The 19,089-nt window shown below is 49.0% G+C and overlaps 1 protein-coding gene across 1 annotated transcript in view; it reads right to left on the bottom strand.

Annotated features, from left to right (window-relative positions):
- RBM26 (RNA binding motif protein 26) overlaps positions 1 to 19,089 on the bottom strand; it is a 252,850-nt gene that overhangs the window by 183,883 nt on the left and 49,878 nt on the right. Inside the window, exons 5-7 of the mRNA XM_075336770.1 lie at positions 3,355 to 3,501; positions 1,177 to 1,394; positions 55 to 312 (exon numbers count right to left, since the gene is read on the bottom strand). Coding sequence (XP_075192885.1) covers positions 55 to 312; positions 1,177 to 1,394; positions 3,355 to 3,501 — 623 coding nt within the window. The remainder of the gene's footprint in view (positions 1 to 54; positions 313 to 1,176; positions 1,395 to 3,354; positions 3,502 to 19,089) is intronic.

Here is a 19,089-nt window from a genome sequence, read left to right as displayed (position 1 = left end):
ACTGGTAAGGAAGCTATAAATTAGCTATACCAGTTTAGAAGTAGAACACTATACCATCATAATCTCTACAGCGCTTCTTAGGCATAGGCAGTCTTCCAAAATTGCTGTGGTCCACTTGGTCTTCATGGAATTCTGGCCAATTTTCAGAGGAATTATTGCCATGATGTGAAGGGGTGATTACTGTGATGGTGCTACTTAGCGTTGGGACAGGATAATGTGCTGATCCGATGAGAGGCACTGAGGAACTGGTTTGGTAATTATCAGAGGGCTCCGACCGCTCAAGAGTGTATTTAGGTTTTCCAGAGTCCTTGTCTTTAAAAGGGAAAAAAAATAAAAGTAAAAAGCTAAATTAAAGTGTGATAATACAGCAATCAAACACAAACGCATACACAGTACTGCAAGAACACAGGATTGGAAGATAAAATATAGATCTCATTGCACTTAATAGCCTGAGAGAAGAGCCACAGAGACCCTCGGTGCCACAGAGCCGGTCCATGTATCTGTACAGGATCCATTTTTTTTTTTTAACATAGGAGTCTATGGAAAACAGATCCATTAACTGATTGCTATTTATCTTCCATTTCAAGCTGCTATAGTAAGCAAAAAACAGATCCTTAAAAAAATGAAAGAAAAATGGAGGGATAAATAGCAATCAGTTAATGAATCCATTTTCCATAGACCCCCCCCATGTTGAAAAAATGGATCTTGGAAAAATCAATTTTTTCCAAACAGATAAGAAAGTTGTGTTTGCACAACATTTTTGCCAACAGATTGCTGCTGGATCCAACCTAATGGACGATTAATGGACATGTGAACTTAGCCTAACAGCAGTCTCAGACCAGCTGCAATCCCTCGATTAATAGACACTCTGGTGATCAGAAAACCCCTTTAACAACCAGCTGTCAGCATGACTTTTACATAATTGTACTTCAGGAACTAAGCGTCAGAAAGGTGGATCTTGTGACACCAAAGTGCTGACCTCTGACTCCAGTCTCTGTTCTCTTTATCGCAGAGGCTACTGAGACATTGTACCTGGAGCGTCACATGCAGGTGAACAATAATTACTGAAGGACACTTGCTTAATAAAACTCCTTGTTAAGAGCTTAGATTTCATAGAGGATTGTCCAGCTACAATGGAAGAATGAAATATATGCTCTGCCATGGCACACTACCCACCTCTGCTCCTCGTTCTACTCCTTGATCTGCTGCGGCTTCTATCCCTGTCTCGATCTCGTTGCCTTTCTTTACTCCAACTGCGACTACGACTTCTGCTGTAACTGCGACTTCTTCCTCTCCGCCTGTTGTATCTATCCCTGTAGGAGTCTCGCCGGGGCAGGATCCGCTCATGCTCCCTTTTACGAGAACGGTCATCTTTCTTTCGGTCGTCTCGACTTCTAGGGTAAGGATTAGTGAAAGACACGTGAAAAAAGGAAATGAAAAAAGCATGAAGATGAAGATTATTTTTAACTTGACATTGACTACAGGAAAAAGAAAACTAGGTAGAAGTGTGAAAAAGGATTGTCTGGGCACATATCACCGATTACCTATCCCTAAGTAAAGTCATCCATGTCAGAACAGTGGAGGCCTATAACTGGCACTCGCACCACGGTTGATCCGGTAAGTAGGAGCTGATCTGCCTTAGCCTTCAGTTGCTGCTACAAAAGAAGATGGAGCTGAACTGAGCAGGTCTGTCTAATGTCTAAGGCTATGTGCGCACTTACCGGATTTTTCGCGGATTTTGCCGCGGATTTGCTGCATGTTTCGCTGCAGAAAATGTTCATAACATCTCTGCAGTGAATCACCAGCAAATCCTATGGAGAAAAAAAATCCTGTGCGCACTGGGCGGAATTTGACAGCTGCATGTTTTGCTGCGGGAATCCCGCAGCAAAAACAAGTGCATGTCACTTCTTTTCCGCACATCGCTGCGGGATTTTACTCCATTGACTCAATGTTAATCAAGAAATCCCGCAGGGAATAACGCAGGCAGCAAATTCTGTGCGGTTCACTGCGTTTTCCTGCGTTATTCCCTGCGGTATTTTGCGGTTTACCTCCGGTAATGTGCATCACTTGTTTGCGGTTTTGCAGGGAAGTGATGTCATTACAGGAAGAGGAAGCCGTGCAGAGTAAACACACACACAGATCACAGACACAGACACATAGACACAGACACATAGAACACACATAGAAAGAAAACGGAAATATAGAAAACAAAGAACGTGGGCTCCGCTGTATATTTACCTTCCAGCCGAGGTAAGCACACAGCGGCGGCCCGGTATTCTCAGGCTGGGGAGGGCGAGGGGCAGGGGTAATGTCCCCCGCCTCACTCCCCCTCCGGCAGCCGAGAATATCAGCCGCAGCTGCCCCGGCACTGTCGCATGCAATATGCGACAATACCGGCGTGTCCTCGGCTCTTCTTGCCACCGTGTAGCAGTGGTGGCAAGGTAATACAAGGGGTTAATGGTGATGGGGGACCACCGCCATTAACCCCAGGCTTGATCATGGCAGCGTCTATGTGACATCTGACATAATCAACCCGTAAGTAAAGTGAATAAAACACAGACACCGAAAAATCCTTTATTTTAAATAAAACCAACAAGCCTCGTTCACCATTTTATTAACCCCCCCCAAACAAAGCTCCGGCGTAATCCAGGTCCGACGTCCAGCGCTGCTTCCATCCAGCCGCGACTGTCACAGACACAGGCTGAATGAAAGCAGCAGAGGTAATTACCGGTCATTTCCCACGGCCGGTAATGTGAACTCACTGCCGACCGTGGGAAATGCAGCGATCTGTCCTCTATCTATCCCTCTATCTATCTATCCCTCTGTCTATCTATCCCTCTATCTACTCTCAGAATTAAATGATTTTTTTTTTTTTTTTTTTTTTCTTCAATGTGCTTTATTGCATTGAATGCAATAAAGCACATCCCAACCCGCACGCGGCAAAACCGCGGCAATACCGCGAATAATACCGCGGTAAAACCGCAGCAAACCGCATGCGGTTTTCGGGTGCGGTTTCCCGCGGTTTTTTACCGCGGGTGCGGTAATCTTTGAGGGCATGCGGAATTTTCTCAAGAAAATTCCACTTCCCAGTGCGCACAGAGCCTAAATATTCAGTTGCCAGAGCCAAGACCAGCTGCTCGATAGAGGTGGTAGGTGGTGGACCCCAACTAGTCTGATGTTCAGGACGTATTGTACAAACAGGTCATCAATGTCACATGCCGGGACAACTCTAAAAGGTAAAAGCTGAATAGCATCACTATAAAAGTGTCCTCACATTGACCATCGGTAAAACTAGCAATAAGAAATTAAATTTAGTCCTCAAATAGAAGTATAGATGAGACGACAGTCTCTTACCGCAATGTCTTTGTATTCTGCACTTTGCTTCCACTCAGACGGCCGGATGTAGTATCGACATCTGGTCTCTGTTCCTGGCCTCCTGACCGAAAAGATGTAACAGACGTGCTCTCCCTGTCGGAGTTACTCCGCTTTCTGTTATTTTCCCTGTTTAGTGACAATATCAAAGCATAAAAAAAGCGTATAGGATATATAAAAAAAAAAAAAAAAAAAAAACACACACAACAGCCCAATAGTTATTAAACCCTTAAAGGCCAAATCACTTTGAATGTTAAAAACCTAACCTCATTTTTGTTTTTTTTTTTTTAAATCCGACCAATGTCATTTTATAAAAGTAATAACACTGGATCACTTCAACATATCCCACTGATTCGAAGAATGTTTATTTATGAAATGATAGAAAAGTTGGCAAAAAAATGTGAACATTTTCACAAATTTTCCAACTTTCAATTTTTTTATGACGTTTAACCACATAGTTATACCACACAAAATAGTTAAAGGGGTGGTTCACCCATATTTTTTATTGTCTAGATCGATATTATATTGAGAAACAATGTTTCTCTTAAATACCTTGTGTTGTCAATAGTGCCTGTGAGAGGCGCTATTGCAGACCGCTGTTCCCGCTCCAGTGACGTCACCGTCAAATGCTGCCACGTCACATCCGTGCAGCCGGCTACATTCTGAGCCCATCTGCTCCCCCCTCCCTCCTCCCTCACAGCACGTCTCTTGCTTGCAACGTTCTGCGAGGAGGGAGGAGGAGCAGGAGACGCGCTGTGCTGTGAGGGAGGAGGGAGGGGGAGCAGGAGACGCGCTGTGCTGTGAGGGAGGAGGGAGGGGGGAGGGGGAGCAGGAGACGCGCTGTGCTGTGAGGGAGGAGGGAGGAGGGAGGGGGAGAAGCGCTGTGCTGTGAGGGAGGAGGGAGGGGGAGAAGGAGACACGCTGTGCTGTGAGGGAGGAGGGATGGGGGAGCAGATGGGCTGTGACAGCAGTGAAACACCGCTCACAGCTCAGAGTCTGGAAGAATGTAGCCAGCTGCACGGATGTGACGTGTGCAGCATTTGACGGGTATGTCACTGGACGGGGAACAGCGGTCTGCAATAGCACCTCTCACAGGCACTATCGCCAACACAAGGTATTTGAGAGAAACATTGTTTCTCAACATAATATCGAACTAGACAATAAAAAATATGGGTGAACCACCCCTTTAAATTATTTTCCACATGGCTACTTTACAACAGCATCATTTTTTTAAACTTTTTTTTTTAAGGGTTTATCAAGCAATTTACTATTTTTCCAACAAGTTTACAAAAACATTTTTTTTTTAGGGGTCAGATCACATATAAAGCGACTGAGGGGCCAATATATGGCAGAAAATAGCCCAAAGTGACAGCATTCTAAAAACTGCACCCTTCAAACTGCTCAAAACCACATCCAAGAAATGTATTAACCCTTCAGGTGTTCACAAAAACTAAAGCGGGCTTTACACGCTACGACATCGCTAATGCGGAGTCGTTGGGGTCACGGAATTCGTGACGCACATCCGGCCGCATTAGCGATGCCGTTGCGTGTGACATCGATTAGCGATTTTGCATCGTTGCAAAACAGTGAAAAATCGCTAATCGGCGACACGGGGGTCCATTCCCAATTATCGTTACTTCAGCAGTAACGAGGTTGTTCCTCGTTCCTGCGGCATCACACATCGCTGCGTGTGACGCCGCAGGAGCGAGGAACGTCTCCCTACCTGCCTCCCGGCCGCTATGCGGAAGGAAGGAGGTGGGCGGGATGTTACGTCCCGCTCATCTCCGCCCCTCCGCTGCGATTGGGCGGCGGTTCAGTGACGTCGCTGTGACGCCGCACGGACCGCCCCCTTAGAAAGGAGGCGGTTCGCCGGTCACAGCGACGTCGCCGGACAGGTAAGTATGTGTGACGGCTCTGGGCGATGTTGTGCGCCACGGGCAGCGATATGCCCGTGTCGCGCAACAGATGGGGGCGGGTACGCACACTAGCGATATCGGGACCGATATCGCAGTGTGTAAAGTAGCCTTAACGCAATGTGGAGGGGAAAAAAAACAAAACAACATTTTACTTCATCCCACAAAAATGTTACTTGAGCCCCAAATTTTGCATTTTCACAAGGGTAACAAGAAAAAAAAATGCATCATACAGTTGGTTTTGGAATTTCACTTTTGCAAGGGGTAACATGTAAAAATGGACCACTCCGTTTTTTACCCACTTTCTTCTGACGTGGCGATACCCCACATGTGGTCACAAACCTCTGGACAAATGGCCGGGATCGGAACGGAAGGGGCAATATTTGAATTTTGGAACACAAATTTGACTGAAACAGAGCTCTTGACATGCTAAAACAGCAGAAACGCCACAACTGACCCCATCTTCTAAACTTCACCACCTAAAGAATTTATGGGTGTAAGGAGAATTTGAGCCCACATTTTATTAAAGGATTAGTTGAAAAGAAATGTGAAAAAATATTCACACACACACACACCCCCCCCTTCCCCGAGAGCCATTTTTATGACAAATGTTTCATACACAGCAGTGAGAGGTGAAGAAATGGATCCCAAATATATATAGAGCTACGAGGGGCTGCTGATAATTCTTTGGCCTTACCCAGAAAGAAACGAGGTAGGATGATGAAACTTTACATTTATTCCACATACTCTCCACTGATGTCAACACACTTCTTACATCAGTATTCCAAGTTCTGTAAGCCTAGCAAAAAGAAGGATTTCGGTTGTGCCTCAAACCAGGCATCCGTAGCAGCCATAGCATCAGAAATGGTGTGAAATTTGGTACCCTTGTGGTGTTTAAGGTTTAGATACAGATGATAATCGGAGGGAGCTAGATCTGGTGAATAAGGTGGGTGGTCAACCAGCTGGAAGCCAGTTTTGCCATGGTCGCGTGTGCAGCGTGAGCGGAGGCATTGTCTTGCAGGAACAAGATACCTTTGGAAAGCTTGTTGCGTCTTTTGGCCTTCAGAGCTTCCTTCAATTGGTCCAAAAGTTAAATGTAATACCTTGCATTGATGGTGGAATCCTTTTGAAGGTAGTCCACTAGCAGCACATCCTCCTTATCCCAGAACACAGACACCATCACCTTAGTGGCTGATTTTTGCACCCTGAACTCCTTTGGACAAGGAGAACCACTGTGCCTCCACTCTTGACTGCTCCTTGTTTTCAGGGTCATACAAATAAATCCAGGTCTCGTCCATAGTGACCAGTCTATCCAGGAAGTTCTTAGTTCGAAAACGCAGACAAATGGACCAGGAAGCTTTCATTCGCATGCTTCTCTGATCTGTTGTCTTACATTTGGGGACCCACTTAGCAGATAGCTTCCTCATGCCCAAATGTTCATGGATAATGACAAAAACGTTCACGGGAAATCCCTATGATGTCTGCTATTGCTTTAGCTGAAATTTGTCGATTCTCCAGTATGAGGTTGTGCACAGCATCGACGATCTCCGGAACAACAGCCAAGCTCAGTCGTCCAGGACGTTCCTCATCATTGGTACTGAAGTGGCCCGTTTTAAAATTAGCGAACTCAGTTCTTAACTGTGGAATATGAAGGGCATTGATCCTCAGATGTCTGCGACATAACATGAATATCATTTGCGAACTTTCCCTACAGAAACAAGAAATTTATCCCTCCTCTGCTCTCAGTTGCTGTGAATATCGCATTAGACGCCGACATTTTGCTTTCTCGCGTGCGTAGAACACTGTTGCCATAAGCACCAAACATAAAATTTTGAAAACATATATTAGACACATAAAGCTTTCATGTGATGTAACATTCGTTACCATAAAAACAAAAAGAGATCACAAAGTCAAAGACTTATCAGCAGCCCCTCGTATTCCTTCTGTGCTCAAATGTAACTCCATTAGTATAGTTTGACAGAACGAACGGGCCCCAAAGGTTTTTTTGGTCATGAACTCATATTTTATAATTATCTATATATATAATTGCTTTATTCTGTCTGTCTGTCTTGCTCCAAAATTGTGTCGTTACAGTGACATTGTGTCCTTACAGTGACAACCGTCAGATTAGCAGCTGGGCTCGGACTGGCCCCGCCCCCCACATGGATTAACCGTTTTGCCAGGCCCACCCCCCGCACGCGCTGCCCGCTCGGCCATGCCCCCTCACGCGCTGCCCGCTCGGCCACGCCCCTCACACTATGCCCGCTCGGCCACGCCCCTCACACTATGCCCGCTCGGCCACGCCCCCTCACACTATGCCCGCTCGGCCATGCCCCCCGCACACGTTGGGCACCTGTACACCTCCCCCCAGGACAACTCCTCCCATTATACTCCTCCTATTATAATCCTCCTATTATACTCCTCTCTGAGGGGTTCGCAGCATGGGGGATAGAGCACGATGGGGAGTGCAGCATGGGGGATAGAGCACAATGGGGGAGTGCAGCATGGGAGGGGGGGGGGGGGGGTCGACCACGATGGGGGGGTACCCAGAATGAGGGGGATGAAACACGATGGGGGGTGCGCAGCATGGGGGATGGAGCACCATGGGGGGTGCAGCATGGGGGATGGAGCACGATGGGGGGTGCCCAGAATGGGGGGGATGAAACACGATGGGGGGTGCGCAGCATGGGGGATGAAGTACGATGGGGAGTAGCAGCATGGGGGATGGAGCATGATGGGGAGTGGCAGCATGGGGGATAGAGCACGATGGGGGGTGCGCAGCATGGGGGATGGAGCACGATGGGGGGTGCGCAGCATGGGGGATGGAGCACGATGGGGGGTGCGCAGCATGGGGAAAGGAGCATGATGGGGGGGATGCAGCATGCGGGGTGGTCCACGATGGGGGGTGCACACCTCCCCCCAAAACACACACACGCACCGCACAACACACCACACACACACTGGGAACCCCAAACACCGCCCTACACAGACACCCACACACACACAGACAATGCTGCACACACACAACACACAAACACCGCGGCACACACAAATATATGCACATACCGCGCAACACACACATTGCACAAAACATACCTCCCCCCAAAACACACACACGCACCCCACACACACACACACACACACACACAACCGCGCACACACAGCAACACACACACAAACGCTACAGACACAGCGCTCCACAAACAATGCAACACACAACGCAACACACAACACAACACCACTCTCACCCCCCCACCCAGACAACACCCAGAACATTTACAGCGCCCTATACAAACAACATCTATCTATCTATCATAAATCATACATTAACTACACAATAAATTCTAGAATACCCGATGCGTTAGAATCGGGCCACCTTCTAGTAAATATATAATTAACTATGTTCACAAAATAAAAAACACCCAGGGCTGCTGCCATTCCTTTTTAAAGGGACTAGTTAAACAATGTCTCTGTAGTACAATCAATCCCTATATGAAGGACGGATGTGCCACGTGACGCTGGCACACTATAGCATTCCCTGCCCACCAAAGTAGGAACGAAAATGTGCGCAGAACAGTCCATCCTTACACACAATATGTAGAGAGACAATTTTCAACAGTACATGTAGACAGTTTCAGCCGGTATAAGGGGTTTTAGAACACCCAAATAAAACAATAAGAAAGGCCATTCTTTATAGCCCAGGAACAGTTGGTGTACTTGGCATCTTCCATGAAAAACCTCCAAGTCTATGACACCAAACAGTAGAAAGATTCAGAATAACTGCTTTAGATAGGAGAGCATAGTCATCAACAGGCCGAAAAAAAAATTGTAGGCAAGCAAATTCCCATCACAGTATTCATCTAGGGGTAAAGTGAGCAGTAACTTTTTCATTATTTTTTGTATTCCAATTTAGAAATGTGCAATGAAGAAATAATAGCTGAATGAAGAGAAAATGGCAGAAGGTGGCAAGAGTAGAAACAAAAGATAAATCCAGTTATTCTAGGGATGTGTGATAACAAAAAAAACATTCCCTTAGGGCTCATTCAGACGACTGTTCCGTCTGTCCTGGTCAGTTCCTGTTTTTTTGCGGCCCCACGGACAGGACCATCTTTTCAATGTCTTTTGTGTAGGATCAGATGGCACATGGTAGCACTTCCATGTGCATCCGATCCTACAAAAAACACATCGGATGCCGTATGTCTGTTCCGTTATTATGGAACGAAGGGAATTTTGTTACTTACCGTAAATTCCTTTTCTTCTAGCTCTTATTGGGAGACCCAGACGATTGGGGTATAGCTACTGCCCTCTGGAGGCCACACAAAGCACTACATTAAAAGTGCAAGGCCCCTCCCCCTCTGGCTATACCCCCCCGTGGTATCACGGGTTCTCCAGTTTTAGTGCCAAAGCAAGAAGGAGGAAGCCAATAACTGGTTTAAACAAATTAACTCCGAATAACATCGGAGAACTGAAAAACCGTTCAACATGAACAACATGTGTACCCGCAAACAACAAAAAAACATCCCGAAGGACAACAGGGCGGGTGCTGGGTCTCCCAATAAGAGCTAGAAGAAAAGGAATTTACGGTAAGTAACAAAATTCCCTTCTTCTTCAGCGCTCTATTGGGAGACCCAGACGATTGGGACGTCCAAAAGCTGTCCCTGGGTGGGTAAATAAATACCTCATGTTAGAGCTGCAAAACAGCCCTCCCCTACGGGGGTGTCACTGCCGCCTGCAGGACTCTTCTACCTAAGCTGGCATCCGCCGAAGCATAGGTATGCACCTGATAATGCTTGGTGAAAGTGTGCAGACTGGACCAGGTAGCTGCCTGGCACACCTGTTGAGCCGAAGCCTGGTGACGTAATGCCCAGGACGCACCCACGGCTCTGGTTGAGTGGGCTTTTAGCCCTGAAGGAACCGGAAGCCCCGCAGAACGGTAGGCCTCTAGAATTGGTTCTTTGATCCATCGAGCCAGGGTGGCTTTAGAAGCCTGCAACCCCTTGCGCGGACCAGCGACAAGGACGAAAAGTGCATCGGCACGGCGTATGGGCGCCGTGCGGGAAATGTAGATTCTGAGTGCTCTCACCAGATCTAGCAAACGTAAGGCCTTTTCATACCGGTGAACCGGATGAGGGCAAAAAGAAGGCAAGGAAATATCCTGATTAAGATGAAAAGAGGATACGACCTTAGGGAGAAACTCCGGAATGGGGCGCAGCACAACCTTGTCCTGGTGGAACACCAGGAAGGGAGCCTTAGATGACAGAGCTGCCAGCTCAGACACTCGCCGAAGCGATGTGATTGCAACAAGAAACGCCACTTTCTGCGACAGCCGAGAAAAGGAAACCTCCTTCAGAGGCTCGAAGGGCGGCTTCTGGAGAGCAACTAGTACCCTGTTCAGATCCCATGGATCTAACGGTCGCTTGTACGGGGGCACAATATGACAGACCCCCTGCAGGAACGTGCGCACCTTAGGAAGACGTGCTAGACGCTTCTGAAAAAACACGGATAGTGCCGAAACTTGCCCTTTAAGGGAGCTGAGCGACAAGCCCTTTTCTAACCCCGATTGCAGGAAGGAAAGAAACTTGGGCAATGCAAATGGCCAGGGAGACACTCCCTGAGCAGAGCACCAGGACAAGAAAATCTTCCACGTTCTGTGGTAGATCTTAGCCGAATTCGACTTTCTAGCTTGTCTCATTGTGGCAATGACTCCCTGAGATAATCCAGCAGATGCTAGGATCCAGGACTCAATGGCCACACAGTCAGGTTCAGGGCCGCAGAATTCTGATGGAAAAACGGCCCTTGGGACAGTAAGTCTGGTCGGTCTGGCAGTGACCACGGTCGACCGATCGTGAGATGCCACAGATCCGGATACCACGACCTCCTCGGCCAGTCTGGAGCGACGAGTATGACGCGGCTGCACTCGGATCTGATCTTGCGTAGCACTCTGGGCAAGAGCGCCAGAGGCGGAAACACGTATGGGAGCTGAAACTGCGACCAATCTTGAACCAAGGCGTCTGCCGCCAGAGCTCTTTGATCGCGCGACCTCGCCATGAATGCCGGGACCTTGTTGTTGTGCCGGGATGCCATTAGGTCGACGTCCGGCACTCCCCAGCGGCGACAGATTTCCTGAAACACGTCCGGGTGGAGGGACCATTCCCCTGCGTCCATGCCCTGGCGACTGAGGAAGTCTGCTTCCCAGTTTTCTACGCCTGGGATGTGAACCGCGGATATGGTGGATGCTCTGTCCTCCACCCACATTAGAATGCGTCGGACTTCTTGGAAGGCTTGCCGACTGCGCGTCCCTCCTTGGTGGTTGATGTATGCCACCGCTGTGGAGTTGTCCGATTGGATTCGGATCTGCTTTCCTTCCAGCCACTGTTGGAAGGCCAGTAGAGCAAGATACACTGCTCTGATCTCCAGAACATTGATCTGAAGTGTGGACTCCTGCGGAGACCACGTCCCCTGAGCCCTGTGGTGGAGAAATACTGCTCCCCACCCTGACAGACTCGCATCTGTCGTGACTACTGCCCAGGATGGAGGCAGGAAGGATCTTCCCTGAGACAATGATGAGGGAAGGAGCCACCATTGTAGAGAGTCCTTGGCCGTCTGGGAAAGCGAGACTTTCCTGTCCAGGGACGTTGACTTCCCGTCCCATTGGCGGAGAATGTCCCATTGAAGTGGGCGCAGATGAAACTGCGCAAAGGGAACTGCTTCCATGGCTGCCACCATCTTCCCTAGGAAATGCATGAGGCGCCGCAAGGGATGCAACTGGCCCTGCAGGAGAGATTGCACCCCTGTCTGTAGTGACCGCTGCTTGTCCAGCGGAAGCTTCACTATCGCTGCTAGAGTATGAAACTCCATGCCAAGATACGTTAGTGACTGAGTCGGTGATAGGATCGACTTTGGAAAGTTGATGATCCATCCGAAAGACTGTAGAGTCTCCAGCGTAGCATTCAGGCTGAGTTGGCATGCCTCCTGAGAGGGAGCTTTGACCAATAAGTCGTCTAGGTAAGGGATCACCGAGTGTCCCTGAGAGTGCAAGACTGCTACCACCGCCGCCATGACCTTGGTGAAGACCCGTGGGGCTGTCGCCAGACCAAATGGAAGAGCTACGAACTGAAAATGGTCGTCTCCTATCACAAAACGTAGAAAACGTTGATGTTCTGTAGCAATTGGCACGTGGAGATAAGCATCTTTGATGTCTATTGAGGCAAGGAAGTCTCCTCTGGACATTGAGGCAATGACAGAGCGGAGGGTTTCCATCCGGAACCTCCTGGCGTGCACATGTTTGTTGAGCCGTTTTAGGTCCAGAACAGGACGGAACGAGCCGTCCTTTTTTGGAACCACAAAGAGATTGGAGTAAAACCCTTGCCCTTGTTCCTGAGGAGGGACTGGGATAACCACTCCTTCCGCTTTTAGGGAGTCCACCGCCTGCAGCAGAGCATCTGCTCGGTCTGGACGTGGGGAGGTTCTGAAGAACCGAGCTGGAGGACGAGAATTGAACTCGATTCTGTACCCGCGAGACAAAATGTCCGTCACCCACCGGTCTTTGACCTGTGACATCCAAATGCCGGAAAAGCGGGAGAGCCTGCCCCCGACCGGCGATGCGGAGGGGAGGGGCTGGAAGTCATGAGGTAGTCGCTTTGGAAGCGGTACCTCCATTTGCTTTCTTGGGGCGTGTGTGAGTCCGCCACGAATCTGAGTTTCTTTGCGTCCTCTGAGTCCCTTTGGACGAGGTAAATGGTGTCTTGCCCGAACCTCGAAAGGACTGAAACCTCTGCTGCCACTTTTTCTGCTGAGGTTTGGGTGTTCTGGGTTGTGGTAAAGAGGAGTCTTTACCCTTGGACTGCTTAATGATGTCAGCCAATGGCTCGCCAAACAGTCTCTCTCTAGACAAAGGCAAACTGGTTAAACATTTTTTGGAACCAGCATCTGCTTTCCAGTCCTTTAACCACAAGGCTCTGCGCAAAACTACCGAATTGGCGGATGCCATTGAGGTGCGACTGGTAGATTCTAGGACCGCATTGATAGCGTAAGACGCAAACGCAGACATCTGCGTGGTAAGGTGCGCCACTTGCGGCACTGCTGGATGCATGATAGCATCCACTTTTGCTAAGCCAGCTGAAATAGCCTGGAGTGCCCATACGGCTGCGAATGCCGGAGCAAACGACGCGCCTATAGCTTCATAGACAGATTTTAACCAAAGGTCCATCTGTCTGTCATTGGCATCTTTAAGTGAAGCGCCATCCTCCACTGCAACTATGGATCTAGCTGCAAGTTTGGAAATCGGGGGGTCTACCTTTGGACACTGTGTCCAGCGCTTGACCACCTCAGGGGGGAAAGGGAAACGCGTATCCTTAGATCGTTTAGAGAAACGCCTTTCTGGGTGAGCGTCGTGCTTCTGGATTGATTCTCTGAAGTCAGAGTGATCCAACAAAGCACTTAATTTACGCTTGGGATAAAGGAAACGAAACTTTTCCTGCTCCGCAGCCGCCTCTTCTGCTGAAGGGGCTGGGGGAGAAATATCCAACAGCCTATTGATGGCTGAGATAAGGTCGTCTACCATGGCATCCCCATCCGGGGTATCCAGGTTGAGAGGGGTTCCAGGAGTGGATTCCTGATCACTCTCATCAGACACATCACAGGGAGACTGATTGCGCTGAGACCCTGAGCAGTGTGATGACGTCGAGGGTCTTTCCCAGCGAGCTCGCTTAGGGTGGCTGGGGCCATCATCTGAGTCATAATCCTCGGCCTGTGAAGCCGGGGACCCCCCTGTGGGCTGGATACATTCCAAGTAAGGGGGACCTGAGGACATAGGCCTCGCCGTGCCCAGAGACTGAGCCCCATGCATAGATTGCAAGGTCTCAAGGATTTTTGCCATAGATACAGACATATTATCTGCAAAAACTGCAAAGTCCGTCCCTGTCACCGGGGCAGAACTTACAAGCGTCTCAGCCTGGGTCGCTACCTCTCCTGACTCCGGCTGGCGAAGCAGCACCGGGTCGGAGCATTGCACACAATGGGGATCATCAGAGCCTGCTGGTAGATTAGCCCCACATGCAGCACACGCAGTATACACAGCCCTTTTTGCCTTGGCCGCCTTGCGTTTTGAGGATGACATGTTGCTGCTTCCACAGAGCGATCTGGGATATGCAGCCAGAAGCGCACCTCACAGTGCAAGAAATACAATATCTATATATATGTAATCAGTACACTGACACACAGTGAGGCACTAGAGGGACCAGCACAGAAAAAACGCTTACCGCCCGCTTAAAAAGCGGGTGTGTGGTCGCCAGATAGCCCCCAGACCAGGTCTCCCAGAGCCTTGCGTCCTTCCTCCAGCCAGGCATGCATGTAATGGCTGCCGGCGTCTCTAGAGAGGAAGGGGGGCGGGCCCTGGGCGTTCCTGGCCAAGAGCGGGAAGCCTGCTTCCCTCTGTGCATAGTGTGAGGGCTGGAGCATGTAAATCAGGCTCCAGCCCTCGTCGCTGCTTGCGAACAGCGTCTCTCCCCTACCCTGAGTGACAGGGTGGGGGCGGGAACGAAACGGAGCTGCCGGCGTCCTAGGCCCAAAAAGCCGGGGACTAAAGTTATAACCGCCGCCGCCGTAAAAGCGCGGACGGCGGATCCCCGGCGCACCACAAGTCACAGCAGCGCCGCCCGGTCCAGAGGGGGTCGGCGCTGCGTTCCCATACACAAAACATCCCCCAGTAATCTGTAGGGACACTGGCTCCAACGTTGCGGTCCCCGGCGCACTACAACACCCAGCCAGCCCTGAGTGTGTCTGTGCCTGCCGGGGACACAGAGTACCTGTAAGATGCAGGGCCCTGTCCCTGATCGTACTCCTGCTCCGAATCCATCAGGTTCTAATGGGTCTGTGGATGGAGCCCGGCATCAGAGCTGAGAGGCCGGCAGGATCCCACTTCCACAGAGCCCTACCAGGGGATGTGGAAGGAAAACAGCATGTCAGGCTCCAGCCCTGTACCTCAACCTTACAGCACCATCCAGGGGTGAGAAGGGAGCATGCTGGGGACACTATATGTGTCCTCTTTTCTTCCATCCGAAACAGTCAGCAGCTACTGCTGACTAAAATCTGTGGAGCTATGCATGGAATGTCTGACCTCCTTCGCACACAAAGCTAAAACTGGAGAACCCGTGATACCACGGGGGGGTATAGCCAGAGGGGGAGGGGCCTTGCACTTTTAATGTAGTGCTTTGTGTGGCCTCCAGAGGGCAGTAGCTATACCCCAATCGTCTGGGTCTCCCAATAGAGCGCTGAAGAAATGTCCTATTCTGTTCCGTAATAACTGACTGTGACTCAATACAAGTCAATGGACCCGCAAAATCCCTGGAAGCCGCACGGAAGCACTTCCGTGTGACCTCCGGGTGCCCGTGCAGTCTGTGTCCTGCTCCCTGCCAGCCCCGCAGGTGCCCGCACTGCAATGTGTTAGCATATGCCCGCACTGCAATGTGTTAGCATATGCCCGCACTGCAATGTGTCAGTGTCTTCCCGCACTGTAGTGTCAGCAGCTTCTCACACTGCAGTGCAGACAGCCGCGGGGATGACTAGCGCTGCTCTCAGGAGGTTAGATTAGAGCATTACCTGCTGTGACGATCTCCTGCTCTCCTGACGTCAGCGATGTCACTGCCTTCTATGCCCGCCGCATTCTCACATCACGTCTCGCGGGAGGCCCGAGACTATCACTAGCGGTGACGTCACGGGCTCCCGCGATTCTTCACTGTGAATGCGGCGTGCATAGAAGGCAGTGACCGCTGACGTCAGGAGAGCAAGAGATCGTCACAGCAGGTAATGATCTCATCTAACCTCCCAAAGTCAGCGCTCATCATCTCCTGCAGTGACCTGGGCTGACCTAATGATGTTAGCTGAGGTCACTGCACTGGTCTCCCAGCCAATAGGGAACATTTTGTTCTTCATTGACTGGGACAGTGACTAAGGTATGGATCGTCGTGGGAACCACTTATTGGATTACGCCGGTGCCGGATTTGATTGTGCTTTTCAATAAAATGGTGAAAGAGGGAATGTTTTGGGAGTCTTTTTTCAAATAAAAAAAAAAAAAAAAAATTGACAAAAAAAGTTTTATTACTGACTGGGTTGGTGATGTCAGGTATCTGGAAAGACGCTTGACATCACTAACCCCAGGGCTTGATGCCAGATGACATTACACATCTGGTATCAACCCCATTTATTACCCCGTTTGCCACCGCACCAGGGCAACGGGATGAGCTGGGGAAAAGCACCAGGATTGGCACGTCTAATGGATGCGCCACTTCTGGGGCGGCTGTGGCCTGCTATTTTTGGGCTGGGGAGTGTCCAATAACGGTGGACCTCCAAAGTCTGAGAATACAAGACCACAGCTGTCCGCTTTAACTTGGCTGGTGATCCAATTTGGGGGGGACCCCACGTTTTTTGTTTTAAATTATTTATTTAATTTAAAATAACAGCGTGGGGTCCCCTCTGTTTCAGATTACCAGCCAAGGTAAAGCTGCCAGCTGTGCTTTGCAGGCTGCAGCCGTCTGCTTTACCCTAGCTGGCTACAAAAGATAGGGGGGACCCCACGTCATTTTTTTAATTATTTATTTTTTGGCTAAATACAAGGTTAAGCACCCCTTAGTGCCACATGAAAGTCACTAAAGGGTGCCAGCTTAGAATATGCAGGGGGGGTAGGACATTATATATGTCTTTCTCATCTTTCTATCTATCACTCCATTTATTCATTCATCCCTCTCTCTATATCTATCTATCCATCTCTATATCTACTCATCTATTTATCTTTCTTGCCACTTCCGTTTTTTGCGGTCCGCAAAAAAAAAAAAAAAAAAAAACGGAAGTCACACGGATGACACACGGATGCCACACGAATGTATCCGTGAAAAAAACGGACTGTTTTTTGCGGACCGCAAAAAACGGATCGGTCGTGTGAATGTAGACTTATGCAGAGGCCGGTTTATCAGGACGTGTCACACTGGTAGCTGGTTTCCCTCTAACTTCGCCTTTGTAACACACCCTGCATCTCTTTTGGGGTCAGCCTTCTTTGGTTGTAGGTGGCACTTTTGAGGGAAAATGCTGACGATGACAATTCTGCTGGCCTCAAGATAATTTCCCCCCCCTCCCTCGGTCTCCAAATGTCAGATGTTTTATTAATTTTCTTGGGACTCAAGGTAAGGTCTGTGGTTCCCAGTGTTTAAGTAAAACAAAAAAAGTGTGCTATACGGCCAGCTGGATTAGGTGTACCGCAAGTGTTTTGTGCAATACATGAGTCTTGAGGACAACGCAAACAGGCACCTGAACAAGGGAACACTTGTATAATACATATCTATGTATACGTTGTAGCTAAAAGGGAATGGACCATGTTCTGGACAATATTCACAGCTATGTTCAATGAGGTGGGCATTCGGAGGGAACAATTTGGGTGTCTTTCCCCTCATACACCCAGAATTTGAGAGTAGCTAGAGTCGCTTTTGCACAATTCACAGATTTTCAGTCCGAATCGAGAGTTTTTAGTCAGCAAATACTGCTTGAAGTGCTGCTTGTCCTTGAAGAGGACCAGAGACTCATCCACACAAATATTTTTCGAGGGTGTATGTGTGGGAAAATGTATCATTAAAAGAATTTATCATCGAGTCCTTTTTATTTTTTAGATAGCCTCAGGCTGCTTCGTGCGGCCCCCAGGCCCGTGGGATCAGGGGGGGGGGGGGGTATTAGCCTCAGCCCCCTGATGACGCCAGTGTGGTGAAACATGTTGGGGAGGCTACTGCTTTATGTCTTTTAAATAGCAAACATTAGTGGTCATTCATGATAGGAATGATATAGAGATTACTCACAGACTTCGGTCTGGATAAGAAACTACTCCATAAGGAACGATTATTAATAATTATATCAATCAGAGATAAACCACAATGTTTAGTGGTTTTAATTTGTATGTCCTTATATCTTAAATAATGAATTAAAGAAGGGAATTTTGTTTACTTACCGTAAATTCCTTTTCTTCTAGCTCCTATTGGGAGACCCAGACAATTGGGTGTATAGCTTCTGCCTCCGGAGGCCACACAAAGTATTACACTTTAAAAAGTGTAACCCCTCCCCTCTGCCTATACACCCTCCCGTGGATCACGGGCTCCTCAGTTTTGGTGCAAAAGCAGGAAGGAGGAAACTTATAAATTGGTCTAGGGTAAATGCAATCCGAAGGATGTTCGGAGAACTGTAAACCATGAACCAAAAGAACAATTCAACATGAACAACATGTGTACACAAAAGAACAACCAGCCCGAAGGGTACAGGGGCGGGTGCTGGGTCTCCCAATAGGAGCTAGAAGAAAAGAAATTTACGGTAAGTAAACAAAATTCCCTTCTTCTTTGTCGCTCCATTGGGAGACCCAGACAATTGGGACGTCCAAAAGCAGTCCCTGGGTGGGTAAAAGAATACCTCAATAAAAAGAGCCGAAAAACGGCCCCCTCTTACAGGTGGGCAACCGCCGCCTGAAGGACTCGCCTACCTAGACTGGCGTCTGCCGAAGCATAGGTATGTACTTGATAGTGTTTCGTGAAAGTGTGCAGACTAGACCAGGTAGCTGCCTGACACACCTGCTGAGCCGTAGCCCGGTGCCGCAATGCCCAGGACGCACCCACGGGTCTGGTAGAATGGGCTTTCAGCCCTGAAGGAAGCGGAAGCCCAGAAGAACGGTAGGCTTCGAGAATCGGTTCCTTGATCCACCGAGCCAAGGTTGACTTGGAAGCCTGCGAGCCCTTACGCTGGCCAGCGACAAGGACAAAGAGCGCATCTGAACGAC

The sequence above is a fragment of the Anomaloglossus baeobatrachus genome, chromosome 2, assembly GCF_048569485.1.
Source record: "Anomaloglossus baeobatrachus isolate aAnoBae1 chromosome 2, aAnoBae1.hap1, whole genome shotgun sequence".
Lineage (NCBI taxonomy): Eukaryota > Metazoa > Chordata > Amphibia > Anura > Aromobatidae > Anomaloglossus > Anomaloglossus baeobatrachus.
Note: the sequence above shows the minus strand (reverse complement) of the source record. Positions and strands in the feature narration are given on the sequence as shown.